We start from the raw sequence: 21,143 nt of genomic DNA, 5'->3' as shown, positions 1-21,143 counted from the left end.
TAGTTAGTACCAAACCAGAGGTTATGGACTAGATCGAGAACAGTGCACACACGTACACGATAATACATAAGACATTCAATAAAAGTTAAATGTTAATACAAATTAAAAAAAAAAATAAAAAATTATTTGAAAACGATGCGTGAGACGATTACTGTTATCGACAGTTATAGACAAACGCATAAAATAAAAATGGCTAGAAAAATTCACAATGCAGAATATAAAACAAAAAACTAATGATAACATTACTTTTTCTAAATGGCGCTATGCACCAGACAATTAAATTCAACGAAATAAGTACTTAGGGTGGCAAAAGAAACATGTGTACGCCACATAACAGATAATAATAAGCTCACAACATTATTGTACTGATAACGATACAAGAAATATAACAAAGAGCTAATACGGTGACATATTTCACAATAAATAACACGCACACACGAACATGGACAAAATGGCAGCTTAATACGGTAACCTCGATTCGGAGATGAATGCCACAGGCACAGCATGATCTCGTAGGTAGCTTAAGAATACTATTGCATCGGTGGTAAATGGTTCATATCTCCACACGATAGATAGCATGTAAGAGTGATGTTACTACATCGATACTTACAAGCTAGTCGATCGTAAAACTTTAGGTTTGAAGGAGTTGGATTTCTAAATATTCAGTTGGGATACTTCACTTTTAGCTTACAAGGGTGAACACTCGTTAGAAGAAACTTAAGTTTAGATCACACGCACACAAATACATTACAAACGTCATGTAGCCTTCGCGTTGAGTAATCGAATATCTTGATTCAAGCCTTAAGAAGTGAACATCCCATACAGCGGGGGATCATACGAATCAGAATATTGCAGCGTAGTATTTAGTGAATTTGAACTCAATGTTTAGTACAATACAACAGTGACTAACTTTCTAACCCGAGTTTGTTTCTTTTGCCGGAGGAAAAAATTACTTGTTGAAGTTCAGTTAAAACTACAATACAAGACGTACAAGCAATCAGGTGAGGAAACATTACTGAGTGATCAGAAGACTTATTAATAAAGCTATAAATATACTCTAGCTACAGGACTGACTACCGTACAAAAGATCACGGGTGTAAGGCACTCCAGTTATAAGGCAAGGTAAGGAAGATGAACACAGTCACATGTTAACTCCAACAGCAGAAATTTGTTTCGTGTAGTAATTCTCTCTATAAATAATTTAACGGTTTTCAATGAAAATGCGAACGTCATTACTACGGTTGAAGAGTTATGGCAAGCCAATCAGATTACCAAAGAAGAACCGAGTTCATTTTACCCAATAAACGATAAATCTAATAAAGTATTCCTAGTACAGATTATTATTGTCAGAAAAATCACTACTACACCGCAATAAAGAAGTTACAACTGTCCCCTATAAATGAAAGTATTACAAAAATCAACAGTTTCAATGCAAAGGGAAAAATCACTCGTAACACACATCTTAAATTTAATGTACTATATCTAAGCTAATCTACAGGACATGATTGAGCAGCATCGAGATACAGTCGCCAGACAAAGGCACACATCTAATGAAATTACCGTTACATAATTAAAGTGATACACACGCGAAATGTTTTCCATTAATGGCACACGTGCATAGGCGAGATAAAAGCGACGAGACAATCGCTAAAACGTCAAGTGGTGATACAAGAATGTTAGAAACAAGGTATTAAATTTAACATCAAGCTGAACATGACACAAAATGAAGGCCTAGACGAATACCAGAATAACGTCGGTATTAAAGAGACGTAAGCTTTAATCCAAACCGGCAGCAAGCCGACACGCTCTATCAGGGACATTACCTAATTTCATTGGAAGGGACTAGCATTTAAAGGTAACGAGGTTAGATTTTTCAACGTAAAAGCACCCGGTTCTCCCTATAACTTGAAGCCTGTTTAGCCCGGTGACTGATGAGCAAAGCAAGAAGATTAATAGATCTAGTAATTCAGTTCAAATTACGTTTTGAATATTCATTTTATGCTGCCATTGCAAAACAATTATTGAGAATCCAAAAATTTGAGTCTAGCATTTAAGAACTCATTTACTCTACAATCATTATTGTGTTAAGGCACTCGGTTTTTTATAAAGCACAGGAAGGGATGAAGCCATGATATAGGCAAGCGAGCATCGCAACCTAGCTTTCGTACTAGCAAAACACTAGAAAAACAATGGTCATAAAAAGCGTCTAAACTACGTAAGAGAGCATTAAAGTTACCGTACATTAAACTCAAGTAAAAACTCCAAGCTGACAACATTCGCGAAATAATGTAGCGAAAGTCAGTTGATTCAATAGCCATCAAACGAATGATTTGTAAGATTCGGTTTCTTAGAGGAGCAAGAAGAAAGGCGAGCACATCGATAGGCACCAAGATCACATTTGCAGCCCAGTAGCAAGCAAAATAAGAAGCAAATCAACAAACAATTAGAATAAAATAAATCAACAGATTTGAAATAAAAAAATCACATCAAAGGTCTTTACCATCGCTGCTAAATTATGCCGTAACGGCTGCACAAGATTGCACACATAAGAAATATCTCAAAAATAGCATCGGCACAACTGTGTTTCCTAGAGACGTACTCCTCAGGAAAGAACGTTCGAATAACAACAGATATGCGTTACGATTTTGCATGGACTCGCGAGCGCCAGAAGAAATGGCAACACCGAAAAGCCTTTTTACCATGAAAGCTCGATCAAAAGATATTAACGGCGACATTTCAATTCATAAATATGCCTCTTGAAAGTCTTGGTATACTAATACTTGAAGATGGAACGAAGAGCAATGCGAATATATAACTAATTTTTGCAGCGACAATCTAAAGCGAGTCCGTACAACGCAGTATGAAACAAAATGTTCAACTGTTACCTACAGTAACTTCTTGATTTCAGCGTTGACAACTCTTAATACTCATCATTCTATTTATTGTCATCATCTTAATACTCATCATCCTCTTCATCGTCGTCATCTTCATCATCTTCATCAATTACAAGAGGCTCTTCTTCGCGACGCTCTTCATCTTCTTCTTCAGTTTTAATTTTCTTGCTCCACTTGAGCTCAGCTGGAGCCTTCAGGTTTCGGTCCGCTTCAGCAGCAGGACTTGCGTCGTCTTCCTTATCATTGCAGCTGCAGTTAAGAACGCAGAATGAAGAAAGATATAAACAAATGATAAAGCAAGATCAAGAAATAAATAGTTTTCCCCTACGGTGCTTGGTGCCATAAAATAGTTTGTTGTTTCTACCAATTGACTGAGCTCTGATTTTACTCTTCATTCGAAAGGTTGAAAAAACAAATACTGATCTTTAGAAAGAAAACTGGACATATGCAAATTCCAGTAATGTTGTGAATCACTTATGTGCTTCAATACAAGAATTTCAGTTCGCAAATTTTAATTTAATCAACGAGATGGCACAACAGCGTAAAACTCTAGATGACATCAATATATCCATTTCATCACTAATAAGTAGCTTTATAATCGACTGTGAGAGTTCAGGGACGAAGCCAAGAAAACAAATTTATTAATTAAAATCAATTAGATTGTTGAAGGCAACTAACTTGATGCTAAAATAAGTATGGGTATACAGAATAACATTTTTGCCAGCGCTCAATGCAAATTATTCATTATCGAGCATTCCACATTAAGAAAAATGCCTTAATCGAAACAAATTTAATTCGAACAAAAAATTATTCAACATCCACTCTCTAAATCTTCGACCACTGGAGGTAAAAATAGTTACACATTTTTTAGATACGAATTGCATTGATGAGGGTTGATGTATCAATACGCCCAGAGAAATGAGTTACACTTTGCCCAAATATTGATGTTATTTTTGCTCCTGTGTTTGTCTCATTCTAACCGAGTTCCGCCCGTAAAGGGTAACTGTTGACACTAGTAACAGGCTGAGGTTGACAACATTACACCGAAATCTTTCGTACAGTTTTATTCTGTAATTTATATTATGTATGTATCATGCTGGTTTATAATATTTAATACTATTAAGTAAAATCTAAAGGCTTTATCTATAAATGTAGCGGTAGCGCTGTAGCGGCAAAACCTCGTATCGCTACTTAAATATGTAGCGGGCGCTACCGCTACCGCTACATTGCCTTAAATGTAGCGCCGCTACCGCTACTGCCCACCTCTGAGGGTAAGTGAGTATGCTGCCAGATTGTGCTCAAGGTTAAGAGTATTTCACTATTTGGACAATATGTTGGTACCTTTCATTTCTCTGATAGACAGAGGGTGCATACTCCGCGTTATATTTAAAACCAGAATAAGTAGTACAACTCACGCATCCTCGATAGTTTGGTTGCACTCAACAGGGCCGGCGGTTGCAGCGTCCGCAGGCAGGGTGGCACCGTCCTCGGCTGTCGTGGTGGCTCCTTGGCTGCTGGTCACACCTCCTCCTTCCTGAGCCTCCACCTCAGCAGGATGGTGCTTTCTGTGATCAATGCTCGTAGATGTAATAAGTAAACTACAAAGATAGCATGAACTTTAATTATAATTAATGTCGAGAGGGCGATATTGCAAACGGTTGAGAAACAAAATTGCAATAAATTATGCATCTTGTTATCCAATAACTGTTTCAGTGACAACATTGAATAAACGTTCGAATACTGAACTCATGAAATTTTGTCAAAGTCATTTAACAAAGTAATATAGCTGTCGAGACAAGTTACAAGAAACATCAACAATCAAGCTAAATCACTAAATACTTGTGGGGGCGCAAGTAGAAACGAATCTCACAAAATTGTAAAGGAAAACTAAATGGTACGTTGTAGGACATGCTGGGGAAGCAAAGTATTTAATTATTTGACTATTGCAAGTAAAACTGTCACCGGACGTCGCCGCAATTTTCTTTCCAATGTTGTCAGACGGCCACGAGTTATACGGCCAAGCGCCGGTAACTATCTTCTTGAAAATAATTATCTGAATTTTATCGCTAATATTTTTTACATATTCGATCGCTGGAATTTTATTGTACTTGGATTCCGTTCATTAAAACTTCAGTTTAAGCCTTTAAAACGTAATTTTATTTCAGCAAGGAACTGTTAAAAAAAGGCACGGATAAAATTTCGATGGTCAATAAACAGTCTGATAAATCTTTCACGGCACAGCCACAAGATCTAGCAACTACAAGATCTCTTGTGCGTCAGCACAGCGGAGCGAGCCTAGGTGCTACCTCACAGTAAGGCTTGCAATACACGACTAACTAACCGACTCGCAGCAACTCAGATCTGACCTGTCACGACGTCACTGTTACTGCAGTAAGGTCAGACGCAAATGTTACTAAGACGACTACGTCAGACGTGGCTGTACAATAACACTCTCGGTATCCACGTCAACAAATGCCCAAGAAATTATCAATAGAATGTGGGTATTTAATGACTGATAACAGTGAACGATCACCATCGTTCACAAAACTACTTCAAGACACAACAACGGTTCTACAAGGGCCACCGGTTGCGTGGACAATTAGGCATGAATGGCAGAGATGAATTAATTTCATGAGCCTGGCACCGTGTGCTCGTCATGCTACCAAAGAAGCAACTGGTTAAATCCGCCCGGCCTTGTTCATGCAGTTATTAAGCTAAGCAAAACGTGACCTTTATTTCAACACAACAAAAATATCATCAGTCCAGGAATTATTATCATTATAGACCTGAATTGATCTTATTTTATTAGCTCTACATACAAGCATTTGAAATGTACAATGAATTTATTGTCTAATGTCGTTCGGAGTACCGGTGAGCTTAGACAAAGTTTCTGATCACAATAATACCCAGGGTCTTTCAACCGGTACCAACGAGATGAGTCTTCCCCAGTGATTCCTTGAGATAGCTTCCCCATGTAGCCATGGTTGTCACCCCTCACCACGTCCATGTCATTCTTATCGGTTTAAAATTTGTTTAGATCTAATTTACCAAGATTGGATTTACCAGGGAATCACCAACAACATCGACTCTACAATCAACAAATTTCCCAAGCCCTCCCAAACAGCAAGGATTGAGGGAGATCGGAAGGAAATCCAAGGATTTTTTAGATTAGATGGATGGGTGCAACTGCAACATGGATGTTGCAGTTGCAACATGGGTGTTGCTGTTGCTATCGCATTTTGCATGTATGTTGAGCACTGACCGGGTGTGGGTCTTGAGATTGTCCTTGCGTCCAAACGCAGCGCTGCACCAGGGGCAAGGAAAGCGACGGGGGTTCAGATGTTGCTTCATGTGACGCCGGAAGTTTGCCGTGTGTTTTATATTCGCTCCGCACAACTGGCACGTCAAGCACTGCAACACAACATATCATTTAAACGTGAGTCAGAAGAGATGAATACTCAGTTACTCACTTCTGGACATCTGAAGAGATCATACTTCTGGCTATCTTATTTTCAACGTAATTCATTGTAATTTCAATTTCATAAAGGCACAGTACAGGTTGGCTTAATCAATGGTTTCAGTAATGGATGAGAAAATTTTGATGTTAGACCCAAGATCAATTGTAAAACACATTTAACTACCAATTATCAGTAGGTCCTTGAAAATCTAAACAACGACTTCCGGGAGAAATAAAAACATAGAATACTATAATTTCTGCTCGTCTGTAACAGAGTTATAACAAAAATTCCTATTGAAACATTCATGTCAAGGGAAATATTGCAAAGAACAAGGGAACAATGCAAACTTTAGCATCCTTGGCTTGCGCTGAGACGTCGGCAATGGTTGTTGGGATGGCGGAGCTTGAGTGAGGAGTAGAGGCGTCTTCATCAACCATGACACCTTAACAAAATGAAGTACACTTTCAAGATTTAAAAAGAAATATGAGCGCGATCGTTAATTAAAGAGGAATAAGTATAAATTCAGGAGATCATATAAGAGACAATATGGAACTATTTATTTATTTTCAAAACAGAGGATTGTTCAATAAAAATATTATAATTGATATTATCTGCTCAAGTAGAAGCCGTGTCTGACATCCAAAATTTATCAATTCAGTGGAGAAGAAACTTGGAAAAGTTTTTTCTTTATTAAAATTCGTTTAAAAGCTAGCCCATCTCAATCAAAAGATTACCGCTCATGCAACAAGAAACGTCCCCATTGTCAGACAGCATAGATTAAACTGTACCTACAGTTGGTATAATTCAAACATTGCAATATCGTGATGCCAGATGAGTGTTAAAGAGTTGTACTAAAACTCGGTACAACTTGAGAGTTGCAAGACTATGTAGTATAACGAGTTTTATTGAGTTTGAAGAGGCACACACTCGCGTTAGGCTGCTCGGCGCCAGTCGAGGACGTGAGCAGCTGCTGGTAGGTCGAGAGCAGAGACGACACGTCGCTGGTTGAGACAGCAGCGTTGGTCGTGCCGGTGTAGAGCTGCTGCAACAGATGGCAAGTAGCCGCCGAGTTGTCGGTCTTGGTAGTCATTGAAGTTGAATTATTGTCATCCTGCACGTACTGAGTTGCATCACAGGCATTCTGACTGCCTTCAAAGCTGCTGTCGTTGCTACTTGGGTCATCCAATTCTTGCACTTCCTGCTGAAATATTATTTTAATTATTCACTTGTTCACTATGTAGTTGGAATTTACTAAACCCAAATGGGGAACGGCATGGAGAGTATACCAAACTCCAAATTATAACAAATTATCAATTCTTTTTGTAATTACTAGCAACAGTTACATTAAACAAAATAGCTGCATAACAAAATCTGCATCAATAATAAACAGACCTCAGCAGACTCTTCATGTTCGGTCTTAAGTTTGCTGGGTGAAGCCTGATGCTGCAGCTGCTCCTTCCCTTTCTCAAGGCACCACCGAAGTTTGTATCCTTCTTCACCGCCAGAATTGTTATCCTCATAGCTTCCATTCTGAAAATCACAAAAATTCGTAGTCAATACTCTGATATATGAAGTATTTTTTGTAAATTTAATGTTGAAGTAATTAGCCTGCTAACATTTTACAGAAAATAAAATAACAGATTACAAAAAGTTCATTGGACTATAAATGAAATGAAACGTAAAGCGAATTGATTCAACTAATTCAAGTTTTAGAACACCATACTTACTAGATTTTCTTTTCAATATCTCCAAATGCCCAAATGTTGAGCTTAGATTGTTTATGAACCCTGGCAACTGAATTCTGAACAAATTTGTTAGAAGCTTTAGGTTTTTTTACTTTGGTTTTGGGTTCAGACGTGAATATAAAAAATCACCTGCTTAGAATAGTGAGCAGCAGCAGCAGAGACAGCAGCAAGGGCTGGGAAGGTAGCAGCGAGGCCTTGTGTGTACGAGTTGGCCGCAGTCAAAATGGCCTTCAGATCAGGCAGGAAGGTGCTGGCAGTCGAGGCAACTCCTGAAGTGCCCACCATGTTCTTCAAGTTCTCTTCATTTCTATCAGAAACGAATCCCATGAAATAATTCAATTTTAAATATTTTTACCTCTCATACATCCTCAAAACGCAGGTACATGGAACATGAAATTTTGCACCACAATGTGTGCTGCCAAAAATACCAATATCATACAAACCTAGTGAAATTTACATCAGGAACATGAGAAATAAGAAGTAAAGGGCTTAAAAATAAATCCCTCCTATATAAAGACATTTTATTCAGTCTATCAATAATGTCATCATTCAGTAACACTGCAATTTCTCACCCCTGTTGAGGCTGATTTATATTAGTACGTCGGGCTACTTTCTTGCTTCGGTTGGATGAGACAGCAGCACCAACACCACTGGCCGTGTTGTGCAGAGAGAAGGTGGTCGAGTGAGTCTCAGAGAAGTTGGGAGAAGCTGAACGTTTCATGCCAGAGTTAAGGAGAAGCTGCTGATTACCATTAGGAGTTGGTGATGTGGTGGGCTCCCGCTGAGAAACATCTCCCAGGCCTTTGATGCGTAAAGATTCCGCGATTTTTATTAGTCCTCCAAGCTCACTGTTGGCAACACTCACCTAAAAAAATTCAACTGTTTAGGGTTACACAATATTTTTCAGCTAAATTCTTTACTAAACAAGGAAGCAGAATACACATGAAACAATGAACGTAAGGTGAGAAAAGCATCACTGTATAATATTTATATGCTGGTAAATTTAGTAGCCACAGATAAAAATTTCAAAAAATATGTAGTCAAAAGTATAACTGATCAAATTATTTTATGTTTTAATATGTGGATTAAATGTATGAATACGGTATATAACTCAGAAATTCAAAGTAAATGGTATTAATATTGCAGGAACCTGTCCTCTGTAGATAAACTCCAGCAAAGCCTCAAGTTCAGCTTGCCGGACATCGCGGAGAAAAATAACAGGATGAGACGAGTCCAGGGTACAAAAGAGAGAGGCAAAGTAAGGAGAACAAGCAGCGAGCACGAGGCGGTGGGCAGGGTAGCTTCCTCCATCACATAGCAGTGTAACATCTACGAGCTGACCCTGCAACAAAGAAATGATGTAAAACCATATCTTCTTTATATAAACATGATCAACAGTTGAGAGACAGTTGAGCTTGCAACATACGGCTTTAAGCAACTTGCCTGTACTTAAATAAAATTCAAAATACTTGCAGTAAATGGTTTAAATAGGATAAGAAAATCAGTTGTGCAATAAATTAATAATAAACAAATAACAAAAGCCATGAATGAGCAGTTCCTAGTCAACACAATTCAGGGCCATTATTTCAAGTAATTAATATTACTGGTGTCTGCCCAGTAAAAAACTCAGAAGTGTCATAACTAGTACACATAATATACAAAACTAATAAGTTTCACAATAAAACTGTGAAAAAAATGAGCACCAAATTGCATCTCAGATACATTTTCAACCAGGTACAAAACTTTAGCCATGACATCTGCTAAGATTGTTATCCACATTACTGAGAGTAATGGGACCTTATGCCAAATCATGGTCATATATGTATGGCCCCTAAAAATAAAATTTTGGTGCCATTTTCAAGCAGGTCAAAAATTTCTACATATCAAATTATATTCTTGTGCCATCTTCATTCAGTTTAACAGTATCAAGTAATTATTCATGATTCTCATCAAATACGAAGTTCTCATCAAATACGAAGAATGGATCGCATAAATAATACAGTTCACTACTTCACCTTTAAAATATGCAAGATTAAATTGCTTATTGGATCTAGGATTAAATCCATTATTTTAATCTTGACACCATAAATTAAACAAAACCAAAAAAAAAGCAACCAAAAATACTTAATATACAATTGAACTCTAGTGCAAGGTTACCTGAAGTCTGAAATCAGAGAAGACAGAAGCAAAGTTAGCTCTGTGGTTATTCCATGTGAGGAGGAACTGATCTGCCCCCATGACTGTGGTCTCTGAAAATAAAGATTTCAATTAGGTCAAAGCTTGTAAAATAAAGCCATAATAATAAGTGTCATGTATGGCAGTATATAATTCCATTGCATCAATGTAACTCCTCTCTCAAGTCTATGATTTTAACTCTGAAGTACCTTATTCTCTTCTTAAACCCTCTATTAAGAGGTAGTTTGGGCGACTTAATTAAATTTAGCTATCAACACAAATTGGCAATAATTTTCATTAGTTGAATTGTCAAATTTTTATAAAACATAACTTTCATTTTGAAGACATCTTAAGATTTTACTATTTGTTAAGGATTTTTTTTAGCAAGTTAACTAGGTACCTATATCAAACATTGCTAAAGTAGGTACATTCAGCCAAAGATACATTATCAGTCCCATGTATGAATAGTAGCAATTTTATCCCTATATATCTTGTAAATAAGATGGATATGAGCAGTTAAAAATTATTAGAAAAATCTATTTTTTACCTCCAATATTATATACCGGTATGTATTATACATATCCAATATTATATACCGTAAAATGGGGTAACTTAGACCACTTTTTTTATAAATGATGCCATTTTTTTACTAGCTAAATTAAACTTGAATTGAAACATGCAAAATACAGGTCTATACTCTAGCTTCACTCACCATAAATTGCTGGCTCCTGCCTCTCATAGTCTTTATGTAATTTAAAAAAAAGTGATGGTCTTTGTTACCCCAGCTCTTGGGGTAACTTAGACCAGGTGGTAAAATCAATTATTTCAGGTCAGTTCAACCTGGTGTAAATTTGGGAAAATGTATCCTGTATATTCCCAGATTTACAATATAAGTAGAAAATTGTCTTCATTCTTATCATATTTGTTTTAGTACTACTGAGCTTTTAGGATTGCATTGTCTTGAATAAATATATTTGTGATGCAGATAATTAGAACCAAGTCCAACACTGTATAGATGAGTATCAACCATTTACTTTGATTAATATCTTGTGCCCTGATCTCAAAGCATAAATCCATATGAATAATTTTTCTCTGGGCCAAATATGTACATATATTTTTGCCTATATTTTTGCCTAAACAGGATTAGTAACATTACCAGACAGGGGCTAGAAATACGAACAAAATTTGATCCAGTTAACACAAATCAATGAGCTACATTACCGGACATTCTAAAAACTGCCAACCTTAATAGGTTAGGGTTAGGGTTAGAGTTAGGGTCAGGTAAGTAAAAAATACTTCTCTATGTTGCTAGATACCTATCCACAGGGCACAGGGATTAAGTCCAGCCAGGTCAAGTTCTTTTTGCCTTTTCTACAATTTTACAGATGTCATTTGTTACAAAATAATCAGTCCAGATAAGAGGAAAGTCTTACAGTTTGGGCTTCATAATCAGTTATGAGCAAGAAAATAACTAAAGCACTAATAAGCATCCATGGTCTATACAATTGTACAATGCATGCATAACAAAAATTTTGAATGTATGGCACAGAGCGTGTACCAGTATATAGTCAAATGGGGTAAGACAGGATCGCAGCCTTCATGGGGTAAGAAAGGACCAGCCCATGGCGTGCATTCTAATTGCACTGAATTTAATTTGACAAAAGAATATGTTAGAGCAATCATTGCCTGTCATTTCAGTGTTTGTTTCAACCCTCTTCTGCAAATAATGAATTTCTGGCTAATTTTTAAAGAAAACCTATGTAAAGAAGGGTCACAAAATAGTTAACCCTGCTTGGGAAATAAGCTCCTGTCTCTTATACACATCTAGATGTGTATAAGAGACAGGTCTTACCCCATGCCTGGTCCCATCTTACCCCAATGGGGTAAGATGGGACCAGCTCACTTTTTTTAATCTGTACAGAAAACTATGTTAGATGCAAAATGTCAGAGTTGTAGCTTAGAAGCCTATTGCATAGATACACCTTGTGATAGGTTTAGGATTTTTTAATTATTCATGGTATAGATGCTACGGGCTTGTTAGTGATTTCGGTCCTGTCTTACCCCATCTGACTATATGTATATTTGGCTTCCAGCCCTACTGAGGCAGAATACATCTACCATTTGTGCCGTGACTAGAGCTTTCCTGCCATTTTTGGAGTCATGAGATTCCCGTCAGGCTAGAAGAATTATCAACTGTATGATTGGGCCACATAATTGTCAAATTTATTAAAAATTGGTCATGTTAAAGCCATGAGATTTCATTCACAAGTATGAAAATTCCAATCTAGCACTACTAGCAGCCTTTTATGGTCAGTTTTATGAAATGCCTTCTCTTAATGTACAGAGCAAAAATAATGAGGCAATTTTAATCTAGTGTGGAGAAGATCTACTCTCTGGAGTTAACACTTAACATTAGAATTTAGTTAACAATAAGAAAATATAAAAAAAGGGACTTAATTCATATGGCAGAAATCTTGTGGCTCAAAAAATGATTCTGGCTTGAAAGCTACCATCAATGACACAAGCTACTTTCAGAAAACCTGCTAGAATATATAAAATATCAAAACAAGAAGCTAAAAATTAAATCTTACACTTGTGCAGGGTTGACTCATCAGAAGTTGAGAGGTATATAGTTGATACCTACTTTTAAGTTGCCAGCAATATCGGCAATGGGCACAATAAAGTCACCATAGCCTGGCAAGGTTATTGCAGTCTTTGCGTGAATAGCGTCCGCATGAGTTACAGTAATGAAGGCATTGTATTCACATGGAACCAACTCTCAACTTGCATCATTTTTCAGCAAATTAATAGGAATGCTTGAAAAATATTGCTTTTATACAAAAATAAGGAAATCCAAGGGATAAGTCTTTCTCCTGGCTACTATAATGAAGTTGATTCAAACCAAGATTAAAATATGTGGTTAGTATAAACTGTTCTTTCCACTGTATTGATATTGGGAGGGCTACTTATTTGAACCTCTTTTCACCTCAAAAATGCCCTTCAGAGAAGTGCATTTATAAAAACCATAGAAAAATTACTCTGTAGCCAAGTAGTGTTGCGCACTAGTCAGCAACTTGAACAGAATTCATGAATTTCCTTGTATGCAGATGACAACTATTTTAACCTATAAAATAGAATTCCCTGCCCCATCCATAACTCAGGGGTCAATATTATGGCCAAAAGTAAAAGCAAATTGCACCGCAAAATTAGTTCCATGCTCCTACCCATGTTAGTTCCATGCTCCTGTTCTAGATGGTTCCATGCTCCTGTTCTAGATGGTTCCATGCTCCTACCCATGTTAGTTCCATGCTCCTGTTCTAGATAGTTCCATGCTCCTACCCATGTTAGTTCCATGCTCCTGTTTGAACGGGACCTTATTTAAAGAATTATTGGCTGAAATTCATAAAGTAACAACATTTGGCAAATTTTTCCAAAGTCGTAACAGAAGCACAACATAAGATCTAATAAGCACTAATGTAACACCTCTGGCTAGAGGCGGGAAAATGATGCATTGTGAAAAAAAAGTCGCGCTAATCAAAACTGGCACCGCGTAGATCAAGGGTAGGTTGCAAATTTTTTTTCCGCATTAATCAAAACCGCGGTATTCAAAACCGTGCTAATCAAGGGATTGCTGTATACCGACATTCGTCATTCACTTATGCACCACACTTGCGTTCACTGCATAACCAAGAGCCATTTAATTGAACTATAATCTAAATTCTGTTTCATTTGTCAGTAATAAAAGATCAAGTTTAGTCTCATCATTATCCACACCCCAAGTAGGTTGTTGCCAACCTATCAAGTAGGAGTAGGCAATGTGCTTGCCTCACCCGCAGGAGACACGCGGCAACAGTATACTTGTATTTGCTGATTTCAAGTGGTAAATAAATTAATAGATGATTAAATTGACCGACGGTTTTAGACACATAAAAACTAATTCCGATACAACTTGGAATTAGACACACACAGCTCATTCTGAGTTGTATCCAAATATTAAAATTTTCTTAATTGAAAGCTTAATAGCTCTTAATTAAAAGCTTAATTAAAAAATAAAAATGTTTTAATTAAGCTCATTCGGAGCTGTGTCGTATTCTGATACAGCTCACACAGGGCGTCGGAATTCCAACACAGGGTGCTGGAATTACGAATTACAAATTAATAGAGTTTGAAGCGCTGCCAGAATTAGTCTCGCAACATGCCAAAATTAGTCACACGTAGCGTCAAAATTCAGGGATTTTGTAGGTTTGAATTCTAAAGGCTTTTAAATAAATATGGCAACAGTTTGTGACATTTCATTGTTGCTGGCGCGTAGTGTGGTGTTTTGAGAGTGACGTAAACCTATCAGAACTTGAGTTGCGCATACGGTGATATTTTTATAGCCATTCATTTATTGCTACATCCTGAATGTGTTGGAATATACCGCATTTACCCTATTCACAGACTTATTTAAAAGTCTCAAACCATAATATTCCTTCTACACAAACATTTTATCACTATTTGGTAGAGCAAGGTCAACTATCAACTTTGACATGCGTTTCAATGTTCTCACTAGTTGACTTCCACACTCAGGATGATGCATGTTTTCGGGGAATTTTCCCCTGCATATTGAGTTTTATAATGCCACAGGTTTGCACAGTTGGCGCAATGTAATCAAAATTGTTTCTCTTCGCGCATGTGTTTGCGCAATCCTGGCCATCAATTCTACGCCGCGCAAGAGCACTTTGTGGAGGAACAGACGTAATACTCAGCACAGTATGCCTTTAATTATCCTTCAACAATATATGATTTTTCTTGATACAGAAATTTGGTGAATGAGAAATCTAGAACTTTATTTTAGAAGAAATTTTCTCCAAAGTCATATGGCAACAGTGAACACCGTCTCTTTACATTTCGTATGTATAATAGCCGCAGTTTACAATTACCGGGGAGCGCAGCTGTGGGTAACAAAATTGACTCGTAAACAGGCCCTGGGCCCAACACCAACCATCAGCATGCAATATCTACACATAGCCTCAGATCAATGAGCTGTGGGTAACTCCAACTCCGGCTAACAGTAAATCTGCTTTGCACGACACAGCCACTGCTTCACTGCACCGGAGCACAACTGGCCGGAGCGCAACAGGCCCTACCGCAACAGGTGGCGCAGGCTAGGTTAGGTAAGGTTAGGTTATGTTAGGAGTAGCTGTTGCGGTAGAGCCTGCTGCGCTCCAGCCAGTTGTGCTCCGGCCTGTGACTGAACTGCGCTTTTGTGGTGGGCGCTTTGTGTCAAAAGCCGTGAAGATGCCCGGCTGCATTACGCTCGGGAAGGTATATGAATCGCACTGTAGACTTGGGCTATGCTGACCTCTAGCTATCCACCCCGATTACCATACGTTCTGTAACCAACAAGCGGAAGAGTCAGAAGTAACCCGGACATGTCTTGCATTTTATTATTGTTAGTTCGACTTGAGTAGTTGATAAAAACTTTGATGACCATTTGACCAACGAAATATAACTTTTTAATAGGGAGACTTCATGTTTATTAAACTACAAGTAATGATCTTTATTTAATAATAGCCATGTTGAAAAATTTTTTTGTTGTGAAGCCCGCTTTTAGATCATTAATGTTTTTATATACATCCTTGTATTGTTAGGGACGCTTGCTGCTTCCATCAGATCTTAAAATGTAAAAGTTGAATAGATACAGATTTGTATGAATAATGCCATTCAATATTGTTAGGTACATTAAATTGAGGGTGGAACATGGGAAATTGGGAATGGCAAAGATTAATTTATCTGAAGCAACCTTTACAAAATTAGCGTCAAACAAGCAAACGGATGTCATGTCAACCGGAACTCAGAACACCGCAGCAGAGAGCAATTTATGAAGCTAATGAATTTTGCAAACTTTGCTGGAAGAGAGATTATTGAATTTTAGAAGAAAAGGGATAATTCAATGAAGGGTGGTGCCGGTGGCAGAACTGCAATCTTGATACTCTATGGCGATTTGTGCTATGATAACCTACATAACAATTGTCATATGATAGTTATAATTTTGCACATGCAAAGTATACCTGACATAACATAGCACACCCAGATTTGGAAACCATAATTGCTCAAATGAAGCAAAAATAAATGACAGACCATTGACTTATCTTGAAAATATAGATATTCATATTTTGTATCGCATAGTTTAATTACACTTCGTAATTATGCCGTATTGACCTAGTTTGCATAGTCCATTTATGTGCATTGTTATCAGGTATTTATCATGTCTACTTCACCAGCCGGGAGGATGTTGGGAACATGAAAGTAGTCCTGACGTTGACATACTGGTTTGTACCCTACTTGCGGAAACCAGTCAATCACTAGTGATGCTCAACTCAAGTGATGTTGCCTTCTTTAGTTCTGTGATTAATGTTTGCTTGAATTATGATCTATGAAAGAATCTTCATATCCAACCACAGCACAATGTGGATATACGTTTGTGCATACGGTGTGTGATAGCGCATGGCGAATTTTTTTACCAGCATAGTACAGCGCAGCGCTCAGGTTTGTTAAAAGACAATTTAAATTCCCATGCACCTGGCACATCTTTCTGACCACGGACTTGACAGACTTTTGCTCTGAGCCATAGTGGCAACTGGCAAACCAGAGATTTTTTAGAATCAGTTCATTTTTAATTTCCTCAATTACTCAATATTTAAACCAATTTCTTATGTATGATAATGCTGGTAGGTATTCATAATACTTTACTGGTCCACTTATAGTACTCAAAATTGAACTTGTGGGGAGTCTAAAAAACTCTCTGCTTTGCCACTATCCTCTGAGGGTCTTAACATTTTCCTGCCAGACTTAGTGTTTTGCGGGAATCTGGTACGCAATAGTATGACTGTATGATGTCACTATTTCAACAATCTATGCATGAGCCACACTCAGGATGATGTATGTTTTTGGTGAATTTTCCCGCGCATTTTCACTTTTTTTAAGCTATTGCTGTGCACAGTTGGCGCAATGTAATGAAAATGGATTCTCTTCGCGCACGTGTTCGCGCAATCCCAGCCATCAATTCTACATCGCGCTGCCACGCACAAGCAGTTTGTGGAGGAACAGACGTAATACTCACATTACTCAGTAGTCAGTACAGTATGCCTTTAATTATCTTTCAATAATATATGATTTTTCTTGATATGGAAATTTGGTGAATGAGAAATCTAGAACTTTATTTTAGAAGAAATTTTCTCCAAAATCATATGGCAACACTGAACACTGTCTGTTTACATTTCGTATGTATAATAGCCACAGTTTACGATTACCGTACGTTCCGTATCCGACAAGGCGGACAAGCGGAAGAGTCAGAAGTAACCCGGACATGTCTTACATTTTATTATTGTCAGTTTGACTTGCGTAGTCAATATAATTGCGTATATTATCGACTAAAATAGTAGAACTATTTTAGCTTTCTAAAGTAAGGCGCATGGCGCATTTATTTACCAGCATAGTACGGCGCACCGTACAGGTCGTTAAAATGACAAAATAAATTCCCGCGCATCTGGCACATCTTCCTGACCATGGTGCATGAGCCATGAGTGGAAGTGTGGAACTAAGACAATGCTTAATATAAAGAAAAAAGTAGAGAAGTGTTGGAATTACCCACGATCATAGTGGCAAAGCCTAGAGTTTTTTAGACTCTCCCTCAAGTTCATTTCTGAGTCCTATATGTAGACCAGTAAAGTATCCTGGATACCTGCATTATCCTACATATGAAACTGGTTTAAATCATGAGTAAATAAGGAAATTAAAAATGAACCGATTCTAAAAATTCTGTGGTTTGTCACTATGCAGCCACGATGTTGTAAAATATGGTGCGTACTGCGTTTACCCTACAATACCGTAGATGTCCTATTGTCCTACAACCTAGGTACATCAAGTCATCAAGAGCTTTCTAATGGTGCTAAAATCTTTGAAATTGGCTCATAGCCATTGGCCTGTCATAGGAAATGTAGAATTGAGCATTTAAAAAAAAGTGCCAAAAATTGGTCCATTTTTGAAACCCTTGATTAGCCTAGCCTAAATGGAAAAATTCATAGCTTTTTTGCTTTTATTTGTATTTTACTTATATTTATACAGAATTTTTCTATATTTTATTTTCTTTTCAAACGTATAGCTAATGTAGCTACATTAAGATCAGAGGAAAATATTTTGTTTGGGCACATAACATAACATAGGTAGTCTACCTATATAGCTATATACCTACATTGTAAATTAGGTACCTAGGTATTTACCTTCCAAGGAATTGCTCCTAGCCTCCTACTACTTAGCAAGTTAGCTAAAATAGCTATTAATAACCTAATTTAAATCCAGTTATTTATGCTTTACCTTATGAAACTTATTAGCGAACGAGTAATTATTACTTCAACTATTCTGTACATTTCACATCTTCTAAGAAAAACAATAAATATGGTTCGACATCTTTGTTTAGTACCTATAGATACCATAAAATTCTCACAATTGACTAGGGGAATCCTACAAAATGCCAATACTCCTCGTAAACTATAGACGGAAATACAGTTCCAAAAACTTGTTGTTTCCATAACAACGAATCGATATAATTTATAGATGTCATTAAAAACAAAGAATTTGTCTAATGTGGAACATGAATAATATGAATTATTCATGTTAAATTCAACTGCACTTGTTTTACACGTGATAGAAATGATCTCCCTTTTCTAAACCACTTGGACAGCTATGAGAGGTCTCATAACTCTCATTCTGGTGATTTTTTTCTCCATTTCACCTTCATTCGTGAATTATAGTGCAATTCGTGCCGAAATTTGCAGTGACCATTAAATTCCTTCTAAACCGCTGAACAGATTTGAACAAAACTTTGAATATGCAAACCTAACCTCACAACGCCGATATTTGGCTCGTAACGATTTTTCGATTTTACTTTGATATTCATATTTTTTATTTATTTCACCCTCATTCGAAAGTTATACGGCAATTCGGGCCGAAATTTGCAGTGACCAGGAAATTTCTTCTAAACTACTGAACAGATTTAAATGAAACTATTAATATGTAAACCTAACCCCCCATTGGTGATGTTTAGCTCATGACAATTTTTTTCGATTTTGCCTTCGTTCGCGAGTTATACGGCTGTACGGAGAAACGACCGGCGTTTCTGAGGCCGATTTTTAAATTTGCCTTGACAAAGAGCCGTGTACGTATAGCCGTATACTCGTAAACGAAGGAAAAATCAAATAAAAAAATTGTCGCGAGCTAAACATCACCGTTGGGTAGTTAGGTTTGTATATTCAAAGTTTCGTTCGAATTGTTTAGTTATTTATAAATAATTTATTGCCATGGGTCCGGCCGTAAATTTTTCCGATACCTACTTATGGGACGAAATGGGTTGGGACTCCTAAATGCAAGAAAACCGCGTGGATCTATCGTAGATAACGGTAGGTTATATACAAAAAAATACCGTAATTTGTTCATTCGCGTCCCTTCCATTATACCAAAATTATCTCTATGTAACCTGTTGGAAAGATCTAACATGCAATTTGGTACGAAATCACGTTCTCGAATGAAGCAAAATATTGTGTGAGTATATAGAGATAACATTTTGTTGAATAGGCAAAAGTCACGAAAGAACTAACCTGCAAATCATGAGTGCAAAGTAGGTAGAAAATCTCAAGAAATCTTGCAAGCAACTATGACCAAATCATGTACGCAAACTGGCTACCACACAACTCATTTGAGAGAAATTTCTAATCGCAAAGTGTATAAAAAATACGATTGTTCATATGCCAAAAACTCTTACTCGTAATTAGCCAAAAATGGGAGGCGCTCCCGCCGCCCAAACCGCAGTGGTTCATGCGAGATCGAAGAGGATAATGGCCGAGCCCTTTTTACCCTCGCGAACCACAATCTCCACTGCTGGCTTCTTGAACGAATCACACTGGACACTCGCGGCTTCTTGAACGAATCCAACACGAAGGACTTCTTGAACCTAATCTGGTGAACCTAATCTTTTTAACTACCATCTCAGCATCGTCATCCTTTAGTCTGGCCGCACCTGCTAGCCACCTATAACTATACGGTCAATTCTTCCCGTGAACCTTGGGGCACCTACTCGATATTTAGGACAATTCGCTCATTGAAGGAGGCTCACAACGTTTCCGTGTACTCCTTCGTAGACGACCGAACAGCACATATAATTTATTTTTCTGTTATCCTTATGGGCGTCAATGCAGGCTTCTACAACTTGCCACCCGACTCTGTCCTTGCCTGACCAAAAGTATTTCGGTGTCCACGACAAAGCCTTCACCACAGGCGGCATATAATGCTCTATCAAACTTTTGGACCAGCTTCAACTCCCGATGGCCTCTTACCCACTCGGTAGCAGCTGCCGTTGATTTGCTGAGAAATGTCAGCCAGTATCGAACATGCACTTCTTCTAAATGAAATCGTTCTCTGGCGCGCATCAAAAAATCTTGTCCGTTAGTTACTTATATTTTTACTTTGGCTTGACGCTTGCTAGCTTTCTGTCTGCCTCAGAATTCAGGGCTATCCATGAGAGCCCCTGATGGGTCTGTCACTTCCTATGGATTATCCAACCATTCCACATCTTACTTCCTAATACTGTCATCCAACATCGCTTTCTGTACTGATGACCCCCAAAGTCTTCATTTAATCCCGAAATGAAATTTTCAAGATCTTACTGCTAGTGTATATCGTTTGGCCCGTCTGTTAAAAGATGGCCAGACTATCCTTTCAGCCATAAGTATTTAATCCTTCCTCGAAGGCTGTCAGGTAAAATAGGTTCTCTTTTCCTTGTATCCTAAAGAATATATCTCTCCCAGTCACTCTTCTCAGTATTGGCTTAGATA

The 21,143-nt window shown here is 37.6% G+C and overlaps 1 protein-coding gene across 3 annotated transcripts; it reads right to left on the bottom strand.

The window, feature by feature from the left end:
* Positions 1-1,539: 1,539 nt before the first annotated feature.
* LOC108677193 (sex determination protein fruitless) lies at positions 1,540-18,783 on the bottom strand. Of its 3 annotated transcripts, none has more exons than XM_018165370.2 (11): positions 18,631-18,783; positions 10,255-10,346; positions 9,248-9,439; positions 8,670-8,962; positions 8,227-8,404; positions 7,745-7,882; positions 7,280-7,553; positions 6,700-6,794; positions 6,157-6,305; positions 4,310-4,459; positions 1,540-3,143 (listed from the first exon to the last, which is right to left on the bottom strand). In XM_018165370.2, exons 2-11 carry the CDS (start codon positions 10,333-10,335, stop codon positions 2,954-2,956), a joined length of 1,740 nt encoding a protein of 579 aa, XP_018020859.1. In that variant the 5' UTR covers positions 10,336-10,346; positions 18,631-18,783; the 3' UTR covers positions 1,540-2,953. The 3 variants fall into 3 exon arrangements, with proteins under 3 accessions (XP_018020859.1, XP_018020861.1, XP_018020860.1); XM_018165372.2 differs by having other exon boundaries at positions 7,280-7,550; XM_018165371.2 differs by lacking the exon at positions 18,631-18,783 and adding an exon at positions 18,537-18,593.
* Positions 18,784-21,143: the final 2,360 nt, after the last annotated feature.

Source organism: Hyalella azteca, unplaced genomic scaffold (genome assembly GCF_000764305.2).
Source record: "Hyalella azteca isolate HAZT.00-mixed unplaced genomic scaffold, Hazt_2.0.2 contig6587, whole genome shotgun sequence".
NCBI lineage: Eukaryota > Metazoa > Arthropoda > Malacostraca > Amphipoda > Hyalellidae > Hyalella > Hyalella azteca.
The sequence above is the reverse complement of the archived record's forward strand: the minus strand, read 5'-3'. Positions and strand labels throughout refer to the sequence as shown.